Consider the following 21096-nt stretch of genomic DNA (forward strand, 5'->3'; position numbering starts at 1 on the left):
CACATAACCTCTTTGATCAGTCCATTCAACTATGCCTAACCCATAATCTCACTTTCCTGGTGGACAGCACTCAGCCACACTCCAACAACCCTGAAAGCTAGAGTATATGACACTGGGCTGTGGGAAACCCTGCAGAGAGGAGGACTCCTGGGCCCATCCTCCATCTGCTTCCTGTTGTGAGTAGTGCTGTCCAGGGTTTATTGTCTCCCCTAGCAGAAGGGCACACAATTTCTCTACTGTGTCTCTGCTCTGAAGTACACACACAGGTGGGTTGGGATTAGAGCAATCCTCAGTGTGATGGCCTGCTAGCTATCTCTGCTAGGATTGCCCCCAGTTCTATGACAACTGAGAGATTTTACAACTGGCAGAAATACTGAAGTACTGAGCCCAGAGAGAAGTCAGTATTGGGGAGGGTGCACATAGTTATCAGCCATGGGCTCAGCCATGTGCTTTGCAGAGGACAACAGCAGCTGGGGAGCAGAGATGAAACAGGCTCACGAGCATGGGTGTTCTGCAGTGTCCTGCAGTGTGGTCTCAGGCAGTTTGACAAGGACTACTGCCCTTACCCCTCCATCTCAGAGAGGTGCTGGCCAACACTGTCTTTTTCCACACAGTACACCAGGGATGAGGGGTGGGCCTGGGTCAGATATACCCACACATGGACTCATGCAGAAACCCTTTCTGCACTTACACATGTGCACATAGACGTGACCAGACACACAGTCAAAGGACTAAAGCTTTGGTGGAGGCTGGCTCCTTTTAACCAAGGGCCTACAGCAAACCTCTGCAATGATCCTCATGTTTCTTCCCCTTCCTCGCACTATTGAGCATGGAGATCAAGGTGCAGGGAAAGCAGCTCCATTGCCACAACACTGTCGGTCCCCACTGCCCACCCCCCACCCACTGGGTTTCTGGTCTCAGGAAATCCTTGCATTGTTCTCCTCCCATTAGAAAATAGCACTGGCCTCAGGAAGTGGCCAGGCCCCCAGCCCGCCTCCTGGAAAGAAGCTGAACTGCCCAAATTTTGCCTGCCTGCTGCCCTACTCGGGCCCCAGGATGGGTCAGGGAGTGGAGACAGGTCCCTGACTGATGACACCACCACAGTCCACTCTAGCTTTGTGGCTACAGCTGCTTTCAGAGGTGACATGGACACCAGGCCATCCTGGGAAATGCCTCCCAGGCCCCATCCTCTCTGCTCAAGCCTCATCACAGAGAGACTTGAGAGTGTACCTGTCCCCCTCCTGTCCTGTCCTGCACACTAGGATGACTCAGTGTCCAGTGAGGCTCTTGAGAGGCTCCCACCAAGCCCTCCACAGAAGAGCAGGACTACTGCCTGTTCTGGCACAGCCTGTTCTGGCACCTGAGGGCTCTCTCTCCAGGGTCCATCCCCTGTGTACCCACAGAATACATGAACTACAGGGCTCATCTCTCCATTGGAGAAGAGCCACATCTTTGGGCTCCTCTGTGGAGAACGCCATGCATGCATGGAGCATACATCTCCTAAAACTTCGGGGTCTCTGGATGCCTCAGAAGCCTGGGGATCTGAGGAGCAGGCTTTCTAGAGGCAGTCTGTCTGTCCCCATAGATCCAAGGATCCTTAGTTTTTGAGACCCCATCATGTGACAAAACTGGATGTACCACCCCATGGGCCTGGCCGCTCTCACAGACCATCTGTCTCTGTTCCAGCTGTGTTGTAGACGAGATGGACTTCTCTGCCATGGAGCTAGATGAAGCCCTCCGGAAGTTCCAGGCGCACATCCGGGTCCAGGGGGAGGCTCAGAAAGTGGAGCGGCTCATCGAGGCATTCAGGTCAGGCCCTGTGTTGGGTAAAGTAGGATACACCACTTTAGTGGAGAGGGACGTGCCCCTCATGGCTGTGTGGGGATTCAGGCACACATCAGGACAGGTATCCATGTGTAAGTGGCTCCCTGTATCCCAGGCACTGGACTGGGTCCCTGGTTCCTGGCAGTTGTAGTTTGTAAGGACAGACCTTGTTCTGATTTTTCAGATGAGGAAACTTAGGCTCAGAGGTTAATGTTTCCTCTGCTAGCATTTTGATCACTCTCTCAAAGTTCTCTGGCTTTCCGGAGACAGCTTTCCATTCCCAGGCCTACAGTGTCTCATGGTGACCCATGACAAGCTATAAAGCCTTGTGTCCTGGGCGACTCACTGAATCTACCCCTTCCCTGCTATGTTACTTTATAAAGATACTTAACTTCTCTGTGCCTCCCTTCCCCCACCTGTGTGGTGGGGAAGGCAGTAGCACTTAGATGGGTGGAAGGATTGAGGGACCCATGTAGCCCAGCACCTAGCGCAACAGCGAAGTTGCAATCATTCCCTTGTAGCAATGTGCAGACCTGCCGTGTTGGGGCCTCCATGCTTGAGGCTTGGGATAGCAGGCTCCTATTTACTGTATCGAGCTGTAGAAGTGGGGTGAGGAGGAGTGAGGATGTGGAAGATGGACCACTCTGGGGTGTCTTCCCGGGAGGAATGGCTGGGCCTGGCTGGAGAAGGCTGAATTGCTGCTATGCTGCTTGCAGGCATTGTTGTCTGCTCTGTCCCTGCCCGTTCATGGTGTCTCCAGTAGTTCATGCGGGAGGATGGTGTGATAATGAGTGGGGCAGAGCAAGTGACTAGAGTGTTGGGTCAGCTGCCTGAGGCAGAGGTCTCAGGCAGCACTGAGGCCATCCATAGTGAAGGGAAGCTGGCATCCTCCCCATGGCCCTAGATGACCAACGTCACCCTCACTGAGATGTCCTTGTCCAGGCAAGAGAACAAGGACACGGTCTTGAAAATTTCCCTCCTGTGCCAGCCTGTCCCATAGGTGAACTACATCCCCACAACAGCACCTGGATCCCAGGGAGCTATCGTTCCTGGGCAGTCAGCAATCTCAGTGGGATAAGGATGGGAGAGGCTGGTGTTAAGACAGTTCACGTGCAAGGCTTAGGTGATCCCTAACCAGCTCCCTGTCCTCCCAGCCAGCGGTACTGTGTCTGCAACCCTGGAGTGGTACGGCAGTTCCGAAACCCAGACACCATCTTCATCCTGGCCTTCGCCATCATTCTGCTCAACACAGACATGTACAGCCCCAACGTCAAGCCTGAGCGCAAGATGAAGCTGGAGGACTTTGTCAAGAACCTCCGAGGTGAGCCAGGAGCAGGACATCCTGTCACCTAGCCCTGCTCTCCTGCCCTGAGGATCCAGACACACTGAGAGGATCACATATATCTGAGATCTGGGTTCAGAGAGCCCTTCAGAGTGGAGTGTACCCTGTGCCATACATGCCCTTCACTACAGGGGGCGCAGTGTCTGCTTGTTCAAGGGCAGAGAGGACCTTCCTTAAGTGGACGTTTACCTGATGGATGCATTTTGAAAGGGAGCCCTCTCTGCCTTTCCTGTCAGCATGGTGTTTGCTTACAGAGGTAGTGGTAGGAAACCCCATGTACTGTCAAGGAAGTAGAATATTGCTTCCAAGCTGGAGGTGAGAGCATCACTGGAGGTACTGTGTATACCTAAAGAAGCAAAGCAGACCCACTTGATCAGATTCTTGAGTGCCTATTGTGGCTCTGTCATCTGTCCCCCTGTGCAGGAAGATGGTCCTGGATGGTGCTCTTCAGTTCCTTTGAACTTTTATGGTGTCTTTACTCACTGTAGCAGGAAGGCTACACATCCCCTGGGCAGTGACCCCAGCTTAGATCTAGACACACACCAATGGTTCCTGCTAGTCCTTTGGGGGCGGGGGAATAGTGCTGAGTGGGTCAGGGCCAGAATCCTCATTGCATGAAGCCTGTGGTTGTGTGTTGACCAAGGAAGCTTGTGATTCCTAAGGAGTTGTACCACCAGGAGGGAGACAGAAGGCAGAAGTGCAGGGACCAGGTGGTAAAGCCAGGGTGCTAATGGCTGCTTCTGCGGATGGCCCCAGGTCCAGTCTTTCCCAGATTCTCTTGCTGGACCAAACTAATTTTTGTGGTGACCCTTGGTTGAAAAGCCAGAACTTTTTCCTGGAGGAAGAAGGCTCCAAGAGGTTCAGGGTGACTTGGTGAGATGTTTGAGGTCAACCACCCTCAAGGCAGTGCTTGAGTCTCAGTCTCTCCCTCTCTCCCTCCCCCCTTCTCTTTCCTCCCTGCCACTCTCTCAATGTGGACCCAGCTGTTTGGGATAAGAGTAGTGTTATAATCCGGCTAGGCAGGGCAGGACTAAGCACCCCACTCTAGGGAGGCCATTGCTCCATCAGCTCTAGCTACCTCTTTTCCAGTCAGGAGCTTGTGTGTCTTTGGTCCCATCTGACCTGTGCTTCAGTGAGGGCTGAAGGCTTATAGGGAGTGATAGGCCCAGAGTCACAGCAGGTGATTGGTAGGGGCAGGACAGGGTCTAGTCCTCTCCAAGTCAGGGAGCTTCTGAGGGAGGCAACCCCACCCCCAGCCCATGTTCCCTCAACAGTTTTCCTCAGTTTACCCAACAGTGCCAGTAGCAAGGAGGACCTGTGGTGTTCAAAAATGGTGACGGGGACTTGCTCGACATCTTGGAGCCTTCAACTTTTGTGTTTTTCTTTAAATTACATTTCATTATTTGTGTGAGTGTGTCCAAGTGCTCAGAGGTGGTAGGAGGAAACCAGCTCTCAGTCCTGAGGAGACTTGTGTTGCTAAGGCATGTGTATGGAGGTCAGAGGACAACTGGAGGGGAGTCAGTTCTCTCTTCCCACCCTGTGGGCCTGAGGGATCAGACTTAGGCCATCACTTATCCACTGAGCCATCTTGCCAGCCATAATCTATCTTTGAAAAACAGAAAGTGAAAGTTCTCCAGTGTAGCCCCTGCCTTACCAAGGCCACATCTCTGAGGGTCTTGGCCTGCGCAGAACAGCTGCAGCAGAGCCCTAGGAACTGAGCCCATCTGTGGAGAACGTCTGTTCTCATTACGCTGCACCTCTTGGGTTCTTGTCTGAGGAGCACACAGTAAGGTGCCTGAGTGGCTGATGTAGGAAGTGGGTGGGAGCTTGAGAGGAAAACAGTAATGCCACCACCAGGCTGGTATGTGTCTCTTCTCCCATGACACAAGCTCCTCAGAAGCAGTCAGTGGAGAAGAGGATTTTAGAAGTGCTGATTCTGGTGGGTGTGTTCTATGGGAGGTCACAGTCCTCACAGTCCTGGTCCCGTGCAGGCTGAGGGCTAAGTTTGCTACAGGAGCCTGCTCTCTATCCTTAGGGTTAATTTGCTGCAGAGAGCCTGCTCTCCTGAGGGTTTCTCTTCCCCAAAAAATTTTTACTGTAGGGGAAAAGGTGGTTTATGTGCTTGGGGTTATAGTGGCTTAGTTATAGTCTGGCCTAGCCTCTTCCATGGGATGGTGACACCAGAGATAGCCACAGCTCTGTTGAGGTTGCTTAGACACACTATGAGCCTCCCTCATTTCTCTGTGACAAGCCCATATATTAACCGATGCTCTTGGTGATTCAAAGGACACCAAGCCCAAGAGACTGGGCCACTTACCCATAGCTATGAGGTGTGAAGGGACACGAAGAGGACTTAGCTTCAAATCTCTCAGAGCCTGAACTCACACTTTAGCTTGCATAACCTGTGCACAGTAGCCCAGTGGTTCTCAACATGTGGGTCATAACCCCACAGGAATAGCATATCAGATATCCTGCCTATCCAATATTTACATTACCATTCATAACAGTAGCAAAATTACAGTTACAAAGTAGCAGCAAACATAACTTTATGGGTCCTCACCACCACATTGAGGATCTGTATTAAAGGGTCATAGCATTAGGAAGGTTGAGAACCACTGCCCTAACCTCACCTGTGGAGTTGGAACCTTTGTGGCAATGTCACAGACTTTGCTTCATTTGTAAAATATGTCTACAAAGGCCTGTGGACATGGCGTAGAAGGTAACACAGCCCTGTTTTGGTGGGAGGACTCAAGAAGACCTACAACCAGGGACCTCGGAAGGTCCCTTCCAAGACCAGGAAGAGGTTTGCTCTGCTGGTTCCTGCTAGAAGTGTGTGAATCCAAGGTCTGCTTGGGGGCCCCAGACTGAATGGAGACTGTTGCCCAAACCCAGCCACTCTCATGTCGCCTCACTTTCCCTGACCAGGTGTGGACGATGGTGAAGACATTCCCCGGGAGACACTGATTGGGATCTATGAGCGGATCCGTAAGCGGGAACTGAAGACCAACGAGGACCATGTGTCCCAGGTGCAGAAGGTTGAAAAGCTCATCGTGGGCAAGAAACCGGTATGCACTGGGCCCGGTCCTCTACCCCTTAGTGTAATCCCGGGTCAGTTCAGTCACCACTGGAAGGACCCTTCTGGCCTGGAGCTTTTTCTGAGTAGTTCCTCTGGTGTTTAAGAATTGCAGCTGCCTACCTGAGAACATGAGGCCGTTGGAGACTAATGGGCCACAGTGGCTTGTGGTCTGTGCCTGCTCGACACTGGCCTAAGGATGCCCTTAGATCCTCCAAGAGACCACAGAGAGCCAGGGCCTCCTTTTGGTAGTACTCCTGGGCAGCCTTGTGGGTGGAGAGAAAGAGCAGCTATTCTGGGCAGAGGGAGGGACACAAGCTACCATTGAGAATGGGAATGCCAATTTAGTTTTTGTGGTTTTCCTACAGATCGGATCCCTGCATCACGGGCTTGGCTGTGTGAGTATTTCTCTGTTCTTCCTCTGATCTCCAGTTCCTCTCTCATGCCAAGGTGCTGCTACAGAGTCCAAATTTCCAGAGAGAGCTGAATCTCAGTTTCATAGTTATCCAGCCTCACACTTCTGTGGGTCCTGAGACCTTAGGCATACAAGGAAGTGGTGGTGGCTGAGAGGACTTTTATGTGACCGCCAAGGACCTTCCTGCCTCCCCCACTCCTCGCTCTGCCCCTCCCTTCATACCTTCACTGTCCCAGCCACCCTATGTTTGGCTATCCAAGTGTCCCAGAATACACAAACGAGCACATCCCTGAAAGTCTCCATTATACCACCTACCTGTCCTCAACCCTCTCAGGACAGCCCAAGGAAAGACTCTGCTGCACCCTTCTCTTGCTCCCTGAATCCTACACCTTCCACCTGCCCTCATACTGAGCTTCCTGAGCATGCCAGATTGGCCACACTGTCTTTCTCTCCCCAAAATGAAGTATTGAACTTAGCAGTTCCACCAAGCAGCTGACAGCTAGCTGACTTCCTGTGAGCAGGCCCAGAGGGTTGACCCTGCCAAACCATCTGTGTCCTGTGAGAGCTAGGACTCCTAGAGCAATGCGGGGCCTTGCTAATGGTGTGCCCCTGCTACCCCAGAATACTGGCTTACAGTTTGGCCTGGAGGGTGAGAGCTCGGCTATGGTAAAGTTGTGGGGATGCTCCTATGACCCAATGGTGATATGTGCAGAGCACAGGACAAGGCCCTGGCCAGCAGGCATTAGAAGGCACCATAGGGGTAGGGTTTTGGTAGATGTCCCTGGGGATTCAAAACAGAGCAAGACTCTGCGGTGTCCTGTAGCAACTCTCAATTTCTGCATGCCTCAGTTTCCTCATTTAGAGAGGACTCTGGGAAGGTTGTCTGCAGAAACAGTACTGGTAAAAGAAGGTGCTTTTGGAGGAGTCAGAATATATGACTTCATCTCTGGCCATGAGTTCTCTGTGGCGTGTTAGGAAGGGAAGGGGGTATGGCAGGCGCAGGTGCTACTTAAGTCCTGCAGGGGAGCAGAGGTCAGGAATCTCAGAGAGTGCCTTTGGGGATAGTGGTAGAGTATTCCCTCCCATCCAGGTCCCTTAGGGCAGGTGGCCATAGTCACATGTCTTTCCCTGCACAGGTGCTCTCTCTTCCCCATCGACGACTGGTCTGCTACTGCCGGCTTTTTGAAGTTCCAGACCCCAATAAACCCCAGAAGCTGGGACTGCATCAGAGAGAAATCTTCCTGTTCAATGACCTCCTGGTGGTATGTGGTGTCGGGTGCTATCAGGGCCCAGATGTCCTTATGCCCATGCCTGAGCAAGGGCTCTGGCCCATAGTAATTCAGTTCAAGAGAGAGGCTCTGACTCACCCATGAACAGGGGTGTTCCTTGTTCCATGTGAATATCAAGGGTGCCAGACTCCAGAGAACTTCATTGTTGAAGGACTCTGCACCCTGAGCAACGCAGGCTCCTTTTCAGGAGTGCTTCACGTAGCTACAGACCCCATAAAACTAAGACTTCTAGTGGAACAGTCTCCAGCCTACATATGGCATTTCCAAGTGCATCACTGGTACTGGGCAGTGTAGGACTCCGCCAGGCTCAAATAGGTCACACACACCCCGAAGCTGGCAAGAAAGTGCTTCCCTCCCCCAAGTAGGATTTTTCTAGTTTGCTTTCTATGCCATAACAAACACCACGATTAAAAGCAACTTAACTTGATGAGGAAAGGATTTAGTTTAGCTTAGTTCATTACAAAAGGAAGTCAGGGCAAGAACCAAAACAAAACAGAGACCATGGAGAAATGCTGCTTACTGGCTTCCTCAGTTTGCTCTCTCATACAACCCAGGACCACCTGCCCAGGGGTGGCCCTCCCACCTCAATCAAGAAATGCCCCATTGACTTGTCTCCCAGCCACTGTAATACAGTTGTCTCAACTAAGATTCTTTCTTCTCAGATGACTCTAGTGTGTCAATATGTCATAAGCTAACCAACACAATTACCACACTGACTGGCTTCTGGTCTCTATGATAACAATGCCTGTTGTGATTGGCAGACACCTCACTCAGACATGAAGGTTTGAACCCTTGAACAAGCCATCCCAACTCTCAGTGTCCTCATGTGTAGAGAACTTCTTTCATGGGACAGGCTTTCTGCTGGTCTGGAGGTGATGGTCTTGCTCTTAGGAATGGCTCTGAAAGAGCAAGCCCTGGCCCTGAGGTCAGCACCACTCTGCCTTAGCTGCCCCTTCTCAGGCATGGGCACCAGGCCCTCTGCTGTGTCTTGTGCTTTGGTGTCAGCTGTGATGGCACAAGGACTCCAGCCCCCGCAGACACTGCAGCTTCACTCCATATCTGCTGCCCTAGGTCACCAAGATCTTCCAGAAGAAGAAGAACTCGGTGACATATAGCTTCCGGCAGTCCTTCTCCCTCTATGGAATGCAAGTCCTGCTCTTCGAGAACCAGTGTGAGTCCCTGGGACCTGTGGGATGTGAGAGGGCACTCCCCCACCCTTGTCCCTGTCACCTCCAGCTAGGATGCAAGCCTTCTGGGTACACATTCTGTCCTTCTCAGGACACACTAGATGAAATGCGTAGTACTTTCCCAGGGACCAGGGTTTGATCAGGCAGAAGTGGGTTTATCTGTGGCATATCCAAAAGAAGCATTCAGTGAACAGTCTAATGACACATGCAGAAGCTGAGAGCTCATTATCCTAGGGCCCACTCACCGCCTGTAATGTGGGCACAATACTGCCTACCCTATAGGAACCCCCACAGTGGCTCACACAGTGTAGTATATAGTTGAACCCAGAGCTGGCTCCTGCCTCTGGAGCCGTGGTTATTGCTTAGGTCTGACCCCTTTTCCCCAGCCTACTGCTTGCTTCTCCTTTGTCTCTTCCATCAGAAGTCCCCAAGCTGGGGCAGTTGCTCTGCTTAGTGTGGCAGGGATGAGGTGCTTGTAGTAGTGTGGACCCCTCCTTGTCTCAGCACAGGCTGGTACCATCTTCTGATCAGCCTTCCAGAAACCTGCAGGTTCAAAAACTCACCACAGTTGGCTACCAGAAGCACGGTCCTAGCAGCCTGCATTGAGGCTTTCAGCCCTCTTGTTCCTCAGACTGAGGGATAGAAAGATGCTTGTCCTGCCTCCTCACAGCCCTTTCTTACCTTGGTGCCAGCAAGGTTTGCGTCAACTCAGTCTGTTCAGGCCAGGGCAGGGACCTAGTGGGCCCAAGAGTGAAGCCGGGCTGTCAATGCTGGTGATCATATGTCATATGCCCCCAGCCCAGATGCCAGTGACAGCACCAGCTCCTGCAGTGGGAGTGCCTCACTCAGTAAATCCTATGTGATTTGAAGAATTTAAAATGGCTAAGTCTATATCTAAATTTTCATGTTAGATTTAGATACCTTGGGCTTCCGCTTGGTGCCACTCAACGCTCTTTCCATGTGCTCAGGGAGATGCTCATCAGGGCCTCTACTTCCAAGAAAGCCGAGCCACTGAGAGAGATTGTTTAATACAGGGTAGGGGGCATGGTACCCCCAAGGGAGCCAGCCATGACTGAGAGTCTCTCAGGAGTAAAGGCTGTGTCCAGAGTGTCCTGGGGGAAGGGATAAGTCACCACACACCTGAGGCTGCCACTGCCTTCCAGGACTTGGTGCCTGGTAGTGACCATGGGCTTTGGGGTAAGCTGAATATCTTGGGGAGAAGGCCATTTCCTGCTATGGTTCTGCCACTTCAGGGCCCATCCCAAGGTACACCATCCTCTGGCCAGTGGACCATACACTGACTGCTGACTCCATGGCCCTTCCTCTCCTCCCCTGCAGACTACCCCAATGGCATCCGGCTGACATCTGCTGTCCCTGGAGCTGATATCAAAGTGCTAATAAACTTCAACGCTCCCAATCCTCAGGACCGGAAGAAGTTCACCGATGACCTGCGGGAGTCTGTTGCTGAAGTGCAAGAGATGGAGAAACACCGGATAGAGTGTAAGTCCCAAGCAGGACATTGAGAGGCACTCCATAGCTCCTAAGTCTCAAGAGGTCTTCCCAGGGAGGTGCCAATGACAATGTCCAGAGGTGGTTGGTGCCAGGACTCCCTGAGACCCAGCAATGAGTTATCCAGGTCTTTGTCTCCTCAACATGTGCCAGGGCAGCCCTTGGGGAGCCATCCTTCCCTCAGCATACTGCTTGCCTTAGCCTAACCCTTCTTTCTGGTCACTGTGGAGTTGAGTTTATGCCATTCTTATCCTCATTCTAGCCCAGTGACTGTTGGGGCCCTAGCTCTACATCTCTGCAAACTTGCAATGTCCTATCTATTCCTCTGACTCTCTCAGTGCAGGCCTAACTTGCATCCCTCCTAAAGTACTAGCTATTCTTTGTTATCACAGGCAGCTGGCCTCCAGGCACTGCCTAGAGCTCATTTCTTGTTCAGGATGCCATGATGCCCCCCTATTCCAGGAGTTAGGGCCCAAGACAGTGGCCACTGCCTCTCACTGGTCCTCCTGCTCTGTTCCAGCGGAGCTCGAGAAGCAGAAGGGTGTCGTGCGGCCCAGCATGTCACAGTGCTCCAGCCTCAAAAAGGAATCAGGCAACGGAACGCTGAGCAGGGCCTGCCTGGATGACAGCTATGCCAGTGGCGAGGGCCTCAAGCGCAGTGCCCTCAGCAGCTCCCTGAGAGACCTCTCAGAAGCGGGTAAGAGCTGAGCTGAGAAGCAGCCTCTCAGCCGGTGCATGCAAGACTAAGGCCTGGTGTCCATAGGCAGGCATGGTGCTGGAAAGGGCTGCTCAGGCATGGACACAGTTCTCTTGGAGGTCCATGAGCATCCCAGGACTGTAACTGAACACAAAAGTGTCCAAGGGACAGTCTGGGCAAGACAGCTAGGGATGGCACCCCATTTCCTACTTCTCCTGGGGTCTTTATCACTCCCCCCATACCTATCGCGCTAAGGCTAAGAGCATCAGGCTGGTGCGTCCCATGTGCTCTCCACTGCTGTGTGTTCTATGCTAATGAATGAAATGAACGAAGCCTACTGTCTGGGAACCCCCTTTGCCACTGTCCTGGTTTTGCTTCCTGTAGGGCTCTTTTCCTGAGAATTCCAGGCCTCTGTCTAGCCTAAAGCCACTGCCACAGTAGGTGTATGGCAGAGTGTGGGGAAAACCTGGTGGAAGCTGTTCACCGTCAGCAGCATTTCCTTATTTCTATAGTTTAATTTGCCATTTAGCCCCAGAAAGCAGGAACCCTCCACCGCCTAAATTTCTTAGAGGTAGAGAATACTGTGAGCCTCAGGAAGATGCTACCAGTGGACTCATGCAGCCTTGGAGCGGGAGTGGAAGCAGGTGCTGTCAGAGCAGGAGCCCCTTAGCTACCACAAGTGTCTCACCAGTCAGTGTGCATGGAGCAGTATGGCCTCCATCCTTCTGTGAGGTGGGGCCCTCAGAGCCTGCCCAGCACTCCCTCCCAGCCCTCCCACCACAGCTCTGCCTCATACTGCTTTCTCATTCCTTAGGAATTGTTTTCTCCTCTTTGAGTTTCCTTTGCTTTTGTCATTTTTTTTTCCCATAGTGAGAATCTGATACCACCAGCATGAGGGTTTAAGCCAGGGCTTCTCAACCTGGGCACTGAAGACATTCTAGGGCAAATAACTGCCTGCCATTGAACTGTGCCTGGTTCACTGAGGCCAGCAGCACTTTCTCAGTCATGACAACCTGTTGCATCTCCAGAAATGCCGGGTGTCAAATCACCCCTGGTTGAGAACCACTAGCTTCCCAGTGGCCTGTTCAACCCAGCCCATGTCACTCGACTGCTTGGGCCCTGGGGTGGTTTGTCTGTGCAGTAGCCCTGCTGTGACTGAGACCCAGGGCAGCAGGCTCGAGGATCAGGTAGGATTACCTGCCAGGTTGCATCCCTGCAAGGATGGAGCTCCTTGATGCAGCTGCTCTCTGAATTATTACTGGTACTTTCCTGGCAAAGTCAAGGATTTCAGGGACAGAAAACTCAAGCATCTGAGTCCAGACCAAGACTACCTGTGATGTCCAGTGAAGCAGCATCTTATCCTGGAAGACATTGGCAGGGCACCTGGAGAGGCAGGATTCTTGACCCGGGCAACAGCTCCCAGTAGGCAGCCAAGTCGTCCTCACTCTCCACAGTGCCCCTATACAAAGCCTGAGGTGATGGCAGTCAGGTGCACCGTCTCCCGAAGATGCAGGCCTTTGCCATTATATTGGGGCAGGGTGCCTTGAGAGCAGCCGCCTTTAACCCATCCCACCACATACAAGGCCTGACCTAGCCATAGCCTGGGATAGCTCACAAGCAAGCCCATCTATAGACACCTCTCTTTGGGAGAGGGAAGGAGACCCAGCTTGAGGCCAGGGCCTGTCAGCAGACACTGTAGTAGCCGTGCCCAGCTTGGCTCTCCCCAGCTAAAATGACCAGCACCAAGTTCCCACAGAGACTTCGTATCCTGTACCAGGCAGTCCATCTGTGAGAACTCGTGGCAGATGGACAGCTGCAGCGCCTACTACACAATGCCCAGTAGAGACTGGGCAGCATGGGTTCTGGAGTCAGTTGCCTGAAGCTTATGCCATTACTCTGCTCCATTCTTGAACAGGCAGGCCTTGGCCTCATTTTCCCCAGCTGCACTGACAAGTCAATGCCTGTGAAGAAATTAGAACCGGCCTGTAATCCTCATCAGTGAGTGAGGTTCGAGGGCCACGGTGCAGGAAGGAGAGCTCGTCCTCCCTCTGAAATGAAGCCAAGGCATTGAATATATGAGACCCTTTGAGATGAACCATGCACACCAGGCAGGGGGTGAGCCTGTGCACCCAGCATGCCTTACTCCCATTGACTGAATGTTTGAACAGGCTTGTGGTGGTGCAGCAGTGAACACACAGCTTGCTCTGTAGAAGGAGTGGCGGGCTGATTGTGGAGAGAGCTGAGAAGTGAAAAGATGGAATTGAAGACACCACAGCCTCCACTGGGCAGTGCAGCCGCTTCTCTGCTCCAGTTCGGGCTACAGGATGCAAGCCACCCCATCTTTTCTGGGGAAACCCAAGACATGGGAAGGGTTTGAGAGCCTGTCTGAAAAATGCCAGCAGGGAAGGGATACTCTTCATGCATGTGTGGTGCCACAGTCCTGATCACTCCAGAGAGCAGTTTGGAGTCAGGAAATAGCCATCTCACAGATGCAAAACAGGCCAAGAGCCTAAGCAGTAGTGGGTGTACCCTTTGCGCTCACAGTCTACTTCTGCCATGTCCTGGACCTCATTGGGAAGCCTCTTTTGTACCTGCAGATGGGGAAACAATCTTCTCACCAAAGGAAGGGGCCATTCTACTGGGGATACTCAGCAGCTGATATCTACACGGCGTCATGGCCCTCTTTCTCTGACCCAGATTCTACCATGAATCTGGGGCTTAGGGACAGCAGGCAAAGAAGGCACTAGATCTACTCCTCCACATCTGCATGTCCCTACTGGTCTCAGTGGTTGTGTAAGCAGAAAAGCCCACAGTTGTGTCCAGTTCAGCAGTTCAGTCTGCTCTGAGGAACAGCAGCTATCAGGCCCTGATGATAGCCCGGTCACCAGACAGGCACACAGCAGCCTCTTCGTCTTCCAGTGCCCACCAGCTCTCCTTGTGGGTGGAGGTAGCCCATGCCTGGTCTCGGCCTTGGAGCTTCCCTCTGACACATACAGCCTGGTGCTCAACTCTCAGCTAGTGCTGCACCCATGGAAGCTTACAGGAGATCCTGCACCCTCATACAAGAAGTCAAGGAGAGACTTCTGAAGGGACCACTGAGGCATGAGTGGGCTATTGGAAGGCCTAACCTCCCTTTGATGTAGCCAGCATATATTGATGGGTGGGTACCTACCATGTTCTGTGTCCTCATTGTAGACATTTTGGACTTAGAGCGCATTGCAGTATTCTGGGTAGGAGAGCTAGATTCAGGAGGCAAGGCACTGCACAAACCAAACTGTACCCCCAGAGGCACCAGAGGACAAGGGGGCCAAGACTCAGTTTCCCCTTGACCAATTGCTCTTCCCCAGAAGGCAAGGAGGGAAATATATATATGTAAACATGCATGTGGATATGCATATATATATATATATATATATATATATATATATATATGAAATCCACTAAGGGTCAGGGGCATTGCATTGTTGCAGAAGTTGTACCCCCAGCTGAGGCTGGCTGTACTGAGTCAGGTGAGCAGGCAGGAGTTTGAAGTGGTGGTACACACATCACCTCAGACACCCTCCCGGAAGACCACAGTTCAGGATAAACGTTACAAAGTTGGACCTAGTTTTAAAAACATTTTCTCCCTTTCGCTGAGCGTTTATTCACGCCATTGTTTTTAAAACTCCTCACTGCACTGCTGCCGGCCTCCCCACTGAGCCCATTCAAGCCCCTTACCTGGCATTCACATGGGCCAGCCCCAGCTCTGGGCAGTGGCAGCGGCAGGCGGCAGTGGCACCAGGCCTGGTATGCGTGTCTAACCTCTGGTATTGCATGTTCTGGGCAGGGAAGCGAGGGCGTCGCAGCAGTGCGGGATCGCTAGAGAGCAATGTGGAAGTAAGTAGGAAGCACCCCGTCCAGCTGGCCATCCTGTGTCACCCACCCTTGGTTTCTATGTTGTCTTATTTTGCTCTTCCTTCCCCATCCTGCAGAGACACAGACTTGGCCCTCCCGCCCTGCCTGCCTCCGCCCTGCATGCAGCTTCTCTGCCTAGAAGCATCCATGCCTCTCACTGCTTGTTCTGACCCAAGGGTTGGGCAGAGGGAGGGTGTGGATTTTGTGTTTTCATCTCCACTTAACCCCTGTCCCCTGTGGTTCCTGAGCATGGTGAACGTCCTGGCTTTCAGGTCCCGCCCCGGGCGCAAGCGCCACCCGCCCCTCACTCATCCTCAGCTCTCACTGTTGGATGTGTTAGCCCCACTCGCCTGTCCCTATGCTCCGCCATCCATCGCTTCCTTCCTGGAGTTTTACTGGCTGTGTGTCTGGGGTCGGACACAATGGAATCGCTTAGCTAGCTAGCTCACAGGAGGAGTTTCCGAGAGAAAGGAAGAGTCAGTGTGGATTTCATGAGCTTTCATTCATTCCCCCCATTGCTCCCTGCTGCCCACACCTTGACTCAACCTACTGACCTTTTACTCCTCCTGGGTTTGTAACAGGCAGCTGCGAGGAAAGCCCTAGGCCATGCTCCCCGCCCCCAGGGATAAGGTCATAGGGTCCTACCTGTCTGGCACCACTTTCCCAGACACCTCTGGACCCCACATGGCAGAGGTCCCAAGAGAGTTCAAGGCCCAACTTTACAGGAACCAGGTTTGTTCCTTTTCCACACTCCCTGGCCTCACATGCTCACAACACCCTACCCTGTCCCGTGGGATGCAGTCTCACTCTGGCAGCAGCACAGCATGAGCTGAAGCATCCTTGTGCTGTTGCAGACAGGAGAGGCCCCTCACCTCCATCAGGACCAGCTCCCAGCTGCCCCCGCACAGTGGCTGTCAGGCCGAGCCCGCATCCTTCCCATCCTCGGGCCCAGCAGGCAGTGGGTGACTTCTGAATTTGGAAAACTTGGTCTGGCCTGTGTGCTTTGAGATCTTTTAATTTTGGTTTCTATGAATTTCCTTTTTAGGGCTCCATCATTAGCAGTCCTCACATGCGCCGGAGAGCGACCTCAACACGAGAGTGCCCATCTCGCCCCCCCCAGCCCGTGCCTAACTCCTCCTCTCTCCTGGGTTCTTTGTTTGGGAGCAGGAGAGGGAAGCCCCCTCCCCAGGCCCACCCACCCTCGGCCCCTCCCCCAGGACCCCCTCACGCCCATCACCCTGGGCCCTCAGAGGGCCCTCTGCTTGGGCATCATGCACAATACTGCCATGCGCAGCAGAACCCACCCCCCTATCACCACCACCACCACTACCACCCACCCCCACACCTGCAGCACACCCACCAGTACCACCATGGCCCACACGGGGGGCACCCCCCATACGTGACCCATACGCACAGCCACCCGCCCCTGCCCACAGCTCACTCTGGTCACGCAGGGCATGCAGCGCATCACCATGGGCAACCCCCTGCCCCACCGCCCCCCACCAGCAGCAAGGGCAAGCCCAGCGGCATCAGCACAGTTGTGTAGACAGCCTAGGCAGTCGCCTATCACACACCAGGCACACACGGGCCTACCAGGCCCAGCCTCAGACCAGCCGAAGGCACCACTGTTTCCACTTCCTCCGCCCCCACAGCCTGAGTGGATCCATGGGCTTGCCTTCCACAGAGCAGAGCTCCCACTCTGGCTTGGCCCTGGCACCCAGTCCTCCCTCGGCCCAAGGCTGGGCCTCAGCCACCGTTGGCCTTGACACGGCGCTGACCAAGGAGAATTGGAACTGGCTCTCACCCTGTCAGCCTCAGCCCCTCACTCTGTACACATCTGAAAACTCAGCCTAGCAAAGAAAGCATGAGATACAAAAGTCAGACACAACAACCAACCCCAGACTGGCTGTGTTACTGTTCTGTTATTGGCCGTGGGCAAAAATAATAATAATAATAATAAGTAGACCTGATATGGGTGATGAAAATACGTAAGTAAATTTTATATAATATAAATATATAAATATATAAATATATATATATACATACTGTATAGGTAGTGTTTGTGTGTGGAAGATAAGCATTTCATCCACAAAGCTAGCACTAGGGACCTCCTAAGGACTGCCACATAAGTGACAGGAAGTCAATCTAGATAAATGTGTGAGTAGACCAAAAACCCTGCTAGAACAAACCCAGATCCTTCCATATTTTCATACAAAGAAATTCCCTCTAGCCTGGCTGAAACCTTATACGCTCATAACTCACTGTGCCAAGTAACATAGCACCTGACTGTCTAATACCCCACTTTGCTCTGTATAGACCCCTCTTTTATTAACAGAGTACTATTCTAAGTAACCAGTATTAAAACTGCAGTTATCTCCAGTAAGCAACTAGGCAAAGCGCAGTCACCTCTACCCCAGCACTTGGGGCAACCAGTCTAGAGCTGGCTGTCTCAGGACCTCAGCCCCACAGATCCGTGGATACTTTATACTGGCTGCCATAACTTTGAATCCCATGCTCTACATTCCTTCCCTCTGTACATGGTGAGCCACACTCCCCTCCTCCACAGTCCTCCCATGGCTCACATGGCAGAGGGACTCATCCCCAACACAGTGACCACTCATCTTTGTCCACCAATGCCATAACCCCCTCATCCAATTCCCAGCCCCAGCAGGCGGGTGGCGTGAGCGCTGGGCGGCCCAGGGCAGTGTGTGTGTCCCGTGTTGTGTTGAGTGGCAACAGCGATCACTGTAATTCCATGCAGCCATGTGCTCATGACCCCTGTGTCATCACTGCGCCTAGCCAATGAGTGCTTGGCCCTGGCCAGGTGAAACACCCCCTCCCCCACTGCCTCTCATGGTCCAGTGAGCTGCCAGGCCCCACATGCCCCAGCTGTGTTCTTGTCGCTTTCATGTGTGACACCATGCACTCCCTGGGGCCACATGCTGCCCACGTTCCTGTGCCTAAGTCACCCACGGGCTATACTTTACAGTTTCAGCCCTTCCAGCCACCGCAGCCTCCAGTGCTGTGCTCCTAAGCCCAGGACCTGAGGACTGCCTGTGGCCTCTGCCTGCGCGGAGTCCCTTTCAGAAAGGAAGGAGCTGCCGCCTGACCGTGGGCTGCGTCTAGGACCTTGTGAGCCAGCAGGCCTGCCCAACCACAAGAGATCAGGAGCCCAGTCTGGCCTATCATCACCCTGCTGGCCTGCCGGGGCTGCCCATTTCCCTCCTCTCATCCCTGTCCTGTCGTCATCGTGGAGGTCACGTACCAGCAGATCTGCAAACTGAGCACTTTGTATTTCTGCAGAGAGCAAATCCCGCAACATGGAGGTCAGCCTTCTGTCTCCCAGTGACTCAGCCTGCCTGCCCCATCCCCTGTCGGCATGGCTCATCTTTCTCTTGTCATCTGCACAGAAAGAGAACTGATAAGCATAGTGCATCTGACTGGGGCCAGCTAGCAGGGAGCTGCCTGCCTCACAGTGCCCCGAGTCCCTTGCTTTCCTTAGGCTCTAAGCACTGTCTTTCCTCAGTTGAAGGACACCGTCGGGCGAGGAAGGGGAAGTGTGCTGCATGTCACCTGGCACCAGTCCTGTGGGGCTGTGCTCTCTGTATTGTACATTTGCAAAATACACCAGTGTTACTGTTGCAAATAGTTGGAGTGGTAACATTAAATATGTCAGCTTTTTTTCACCTTCTTCTGAGCCAGTGGTAAGTTAAGCATGAACTTGAGATTGTTCTGAAAGACATGGCCTTAGATACATTCTCACTCTTCTTGAAGGGACACCACTCAGGAACAGACCCGAAGGGAGGCTGGGGCCTCCCTCTCTACAGTCCTGTACTTCCTTGACTGGTCAGGGCTCTGGGCTCCTCTCTGCTGCCTTCCATGAGTCCTGGAGACATGCTGAAGATAATAGGTGCGTCTAGGGACTGGTCTTCTAAGCATACTCAGTCTTTCTTGGGGTTCCCAACTCCCTGGGATATTGGATCAGAGTGATGAGACCTTGTGATCCTGTGTTGTGTCCCAGGCAGGGAAGTGTCTTCAGGATGTGTCTGGGCCTGCAAGTCACACAGCAGAACTAGCTTGGAAAGCACAATCTACTAGCGTACTGTGGCCCACATTGCCTGGAATGCAGTCAGGGCATTGAAGCACTGTGGGTCCCTGTCTGAGGAAAGCCAGGAAGAGGCAGAGCCCCTGAGTATTTACACCTCTGCTTACCACTGTCAGGACACACCGGGGCCTGCACTAATGACACAAGTTATTCTGGTCATCTGTGGAACTGGTGACCAATGGGAGGCAGCTGGTAACCTCACAAAGGGCTTTCTGGGGACAACAGTGAAGGTGTGGGTTTGTATTTTTTTTTTTGAAGCTCCCAAGTGAGTTGTATAGTAATGTGAAAATAAAGTTCACCTTAATGTGCCGTCAGTGTCCCCAGCCGCCTGGTGTGGAGCATGCTCTCTAGCACATTTTAAAGCCTCCTGAGTGTTGTAAAGGGTTAAGCATCATCAGGGTTTGCACTTGTGCTGTTCAAAGACCTGAGAGCCATCCTATGTGGTGGGGGAGAGGAAAGTCCAGCCAAGGTACAGCTGAGCCTGGGTCCTTTGGGAGATCCCATAAATTCTATACCTCGCTCAGGTCTCACTCCTTTTAGTCTCCAGATGACATGGCCAGGATTGTCCTGTCTGGACACAGCTTCCCCAAAGGCCTCACTTCCTTCTTTCTGTTCTGTCTACTCCACCCACCTAAGGGCTGGCCTATTAAATGGGCCAAGGCAGTTTTTTTAATTAACAAATGAAATCAACACAAACAGAAGACTCTCCCACATCATGGACCAATACACCAGCGGCCGGCCTCAGAATGTGGCCTTCACGCTATCACCATTAACAGTGTACCCAGCTACTGCCACCTTTTGACAGTGTGAAGCCTGACTAGGGACAGAAGACCTTGGGCAGGGGTTTGTTCCTTTGACCATCTGATCGCTGCAGGCTGTGTATGGGTCCCACCACTCAGTCCCAGAAGTATGTAGTCCTCACCTACTGGTCTCTACAACTCTGGTGTCTGCACATCCTTCTAAGAACTCTGCATGGTCACATGGTCCTGCAAGCCCTTCCTCTCTGGAGACTCCTTTCCAGGCCCTCTGGGATGGATGGCCAGTCTTCCGTGGAGCTGTGAGGTGCCCTTGAGGGCCAAGTTAGGCTCATCTCTTCCTGTGCTCCCTAGGCCATGCCATTAAGCCCCCAACACCAAGATGGTGTTCCTTACTAGCAAGTACATCATGTACTGTGAAGGTCACCTATTCACCTCTAGAGTAGTTTCATGCCTGGAAGGCTTTTAGAGAAAGCTTTTCTTCCCTGCCATTTAAACTGAAAAGATAGCCAGGCATGGTGGCGCAAGCTTGTAATTCTGGAACTCAAGAGACAGGAGTATTGCCCTGAATCTAGGGCCACCTAGGCTACAGTAGCAAGTATCTCAAAAAGACAGCCAAGGCCAAGCACAGCTGTGTACTTCTGTAAGCTCAACACTTGAGATGCCAAGTAAGGAGAATTGCCGTGGGTTCAAGGCCAGCCTGGGCCACATAGTAAGTTCCAGGGCTAAATAGTAAGATTCTATCTCAAAAATAAAATACAAAACCAATCTGAAAGCCAGAGATGTCCTACTTAAATCTGAAAGATGGGTTCCCTGCAGTTATCACAGGTTCCCTCAGAGATGCTGGGAGGACAGCATAGTACATTAAAACAGCAGGCAACAGAGACCTCCTTATTTGGAGTGTAACCCCTTAATCTTTGAGAACTACTCTGAAGAAAACAACCTCCACATGCAGCTCAACTGTGCAAGGCACTCAGGAAAGCAGAAGCCATAAATGTCACAGGTC

At 52.5% G+C, this 21096-nt stretch overlaps 1 protein-coding gene across 7 annotated transcripts in view; it reads left to right on the forward strand.

Moving 5' to 3' along the window:
• Iqsec1 (IQ motif and Sec7 domain ArfGEF 1) overlaps positions 1 to 21096 on the forward strand; it is a 70104-nt gene that overhangs the window by 35155 nt on the left and 13853 nt on the right. For 2 of the 7 annotated variants that reach the window (XM_038318584.1, XM_038318586.1), the window contains exons 5-12: positions 1687 to 1809; positions 2979 to 3145; positions 6092 to 6231; positions 6608 to 6637; positions 7791 to 7916; positions 9015 to 9114; positions 10469 to 10630; positions 11160 to 11336. In XM_038318584.1, the coding sequence (XP_038174512.1) occupies positions 1687 to 1809; positions 2979 to 3145; positions 6092 to 6231; positions 6608 to 6637; positions 7791 to 7916; positions 9015 to 9114; positions 10469 to 10630; positions 11160 to 11336 (1025 nt within the window). Of the gene's footprint in view, positions 1 to 1686; positions 1810 to 2978; positions 3146 to 6091; positions 6232 to 6607; positions 6638 to 7790; positions 7917 to 9014; positions 9115 to 10468; positions 10631 to 11159; positions 11337 to 13251; positions 14737 to 15162; positions 15213 to 16275; positions 18922 to 21096 lie in introns of those variants that run through there. The other 5 variants (XM_038318583.1, XM_038318581.1, XM_038318582.1 and 2 more) reach the window with 5 other exon arrangements.

Source organism: Arvicola amphibius, chromosome 2 (genome assembly GCF_903992535.2).
Source record: "Arvicola amphibius chromosome 2, mArvAmp1.2, whole genome shotgun sequence".
In the NCBI taxonomy this organism is placed as follows: domain Eukaryota; kingdom Metazoa; phylum Chordata; class Mammalia; order Rodentia; family Cricetidae; genus Arvicola; species Arvicola amphibius.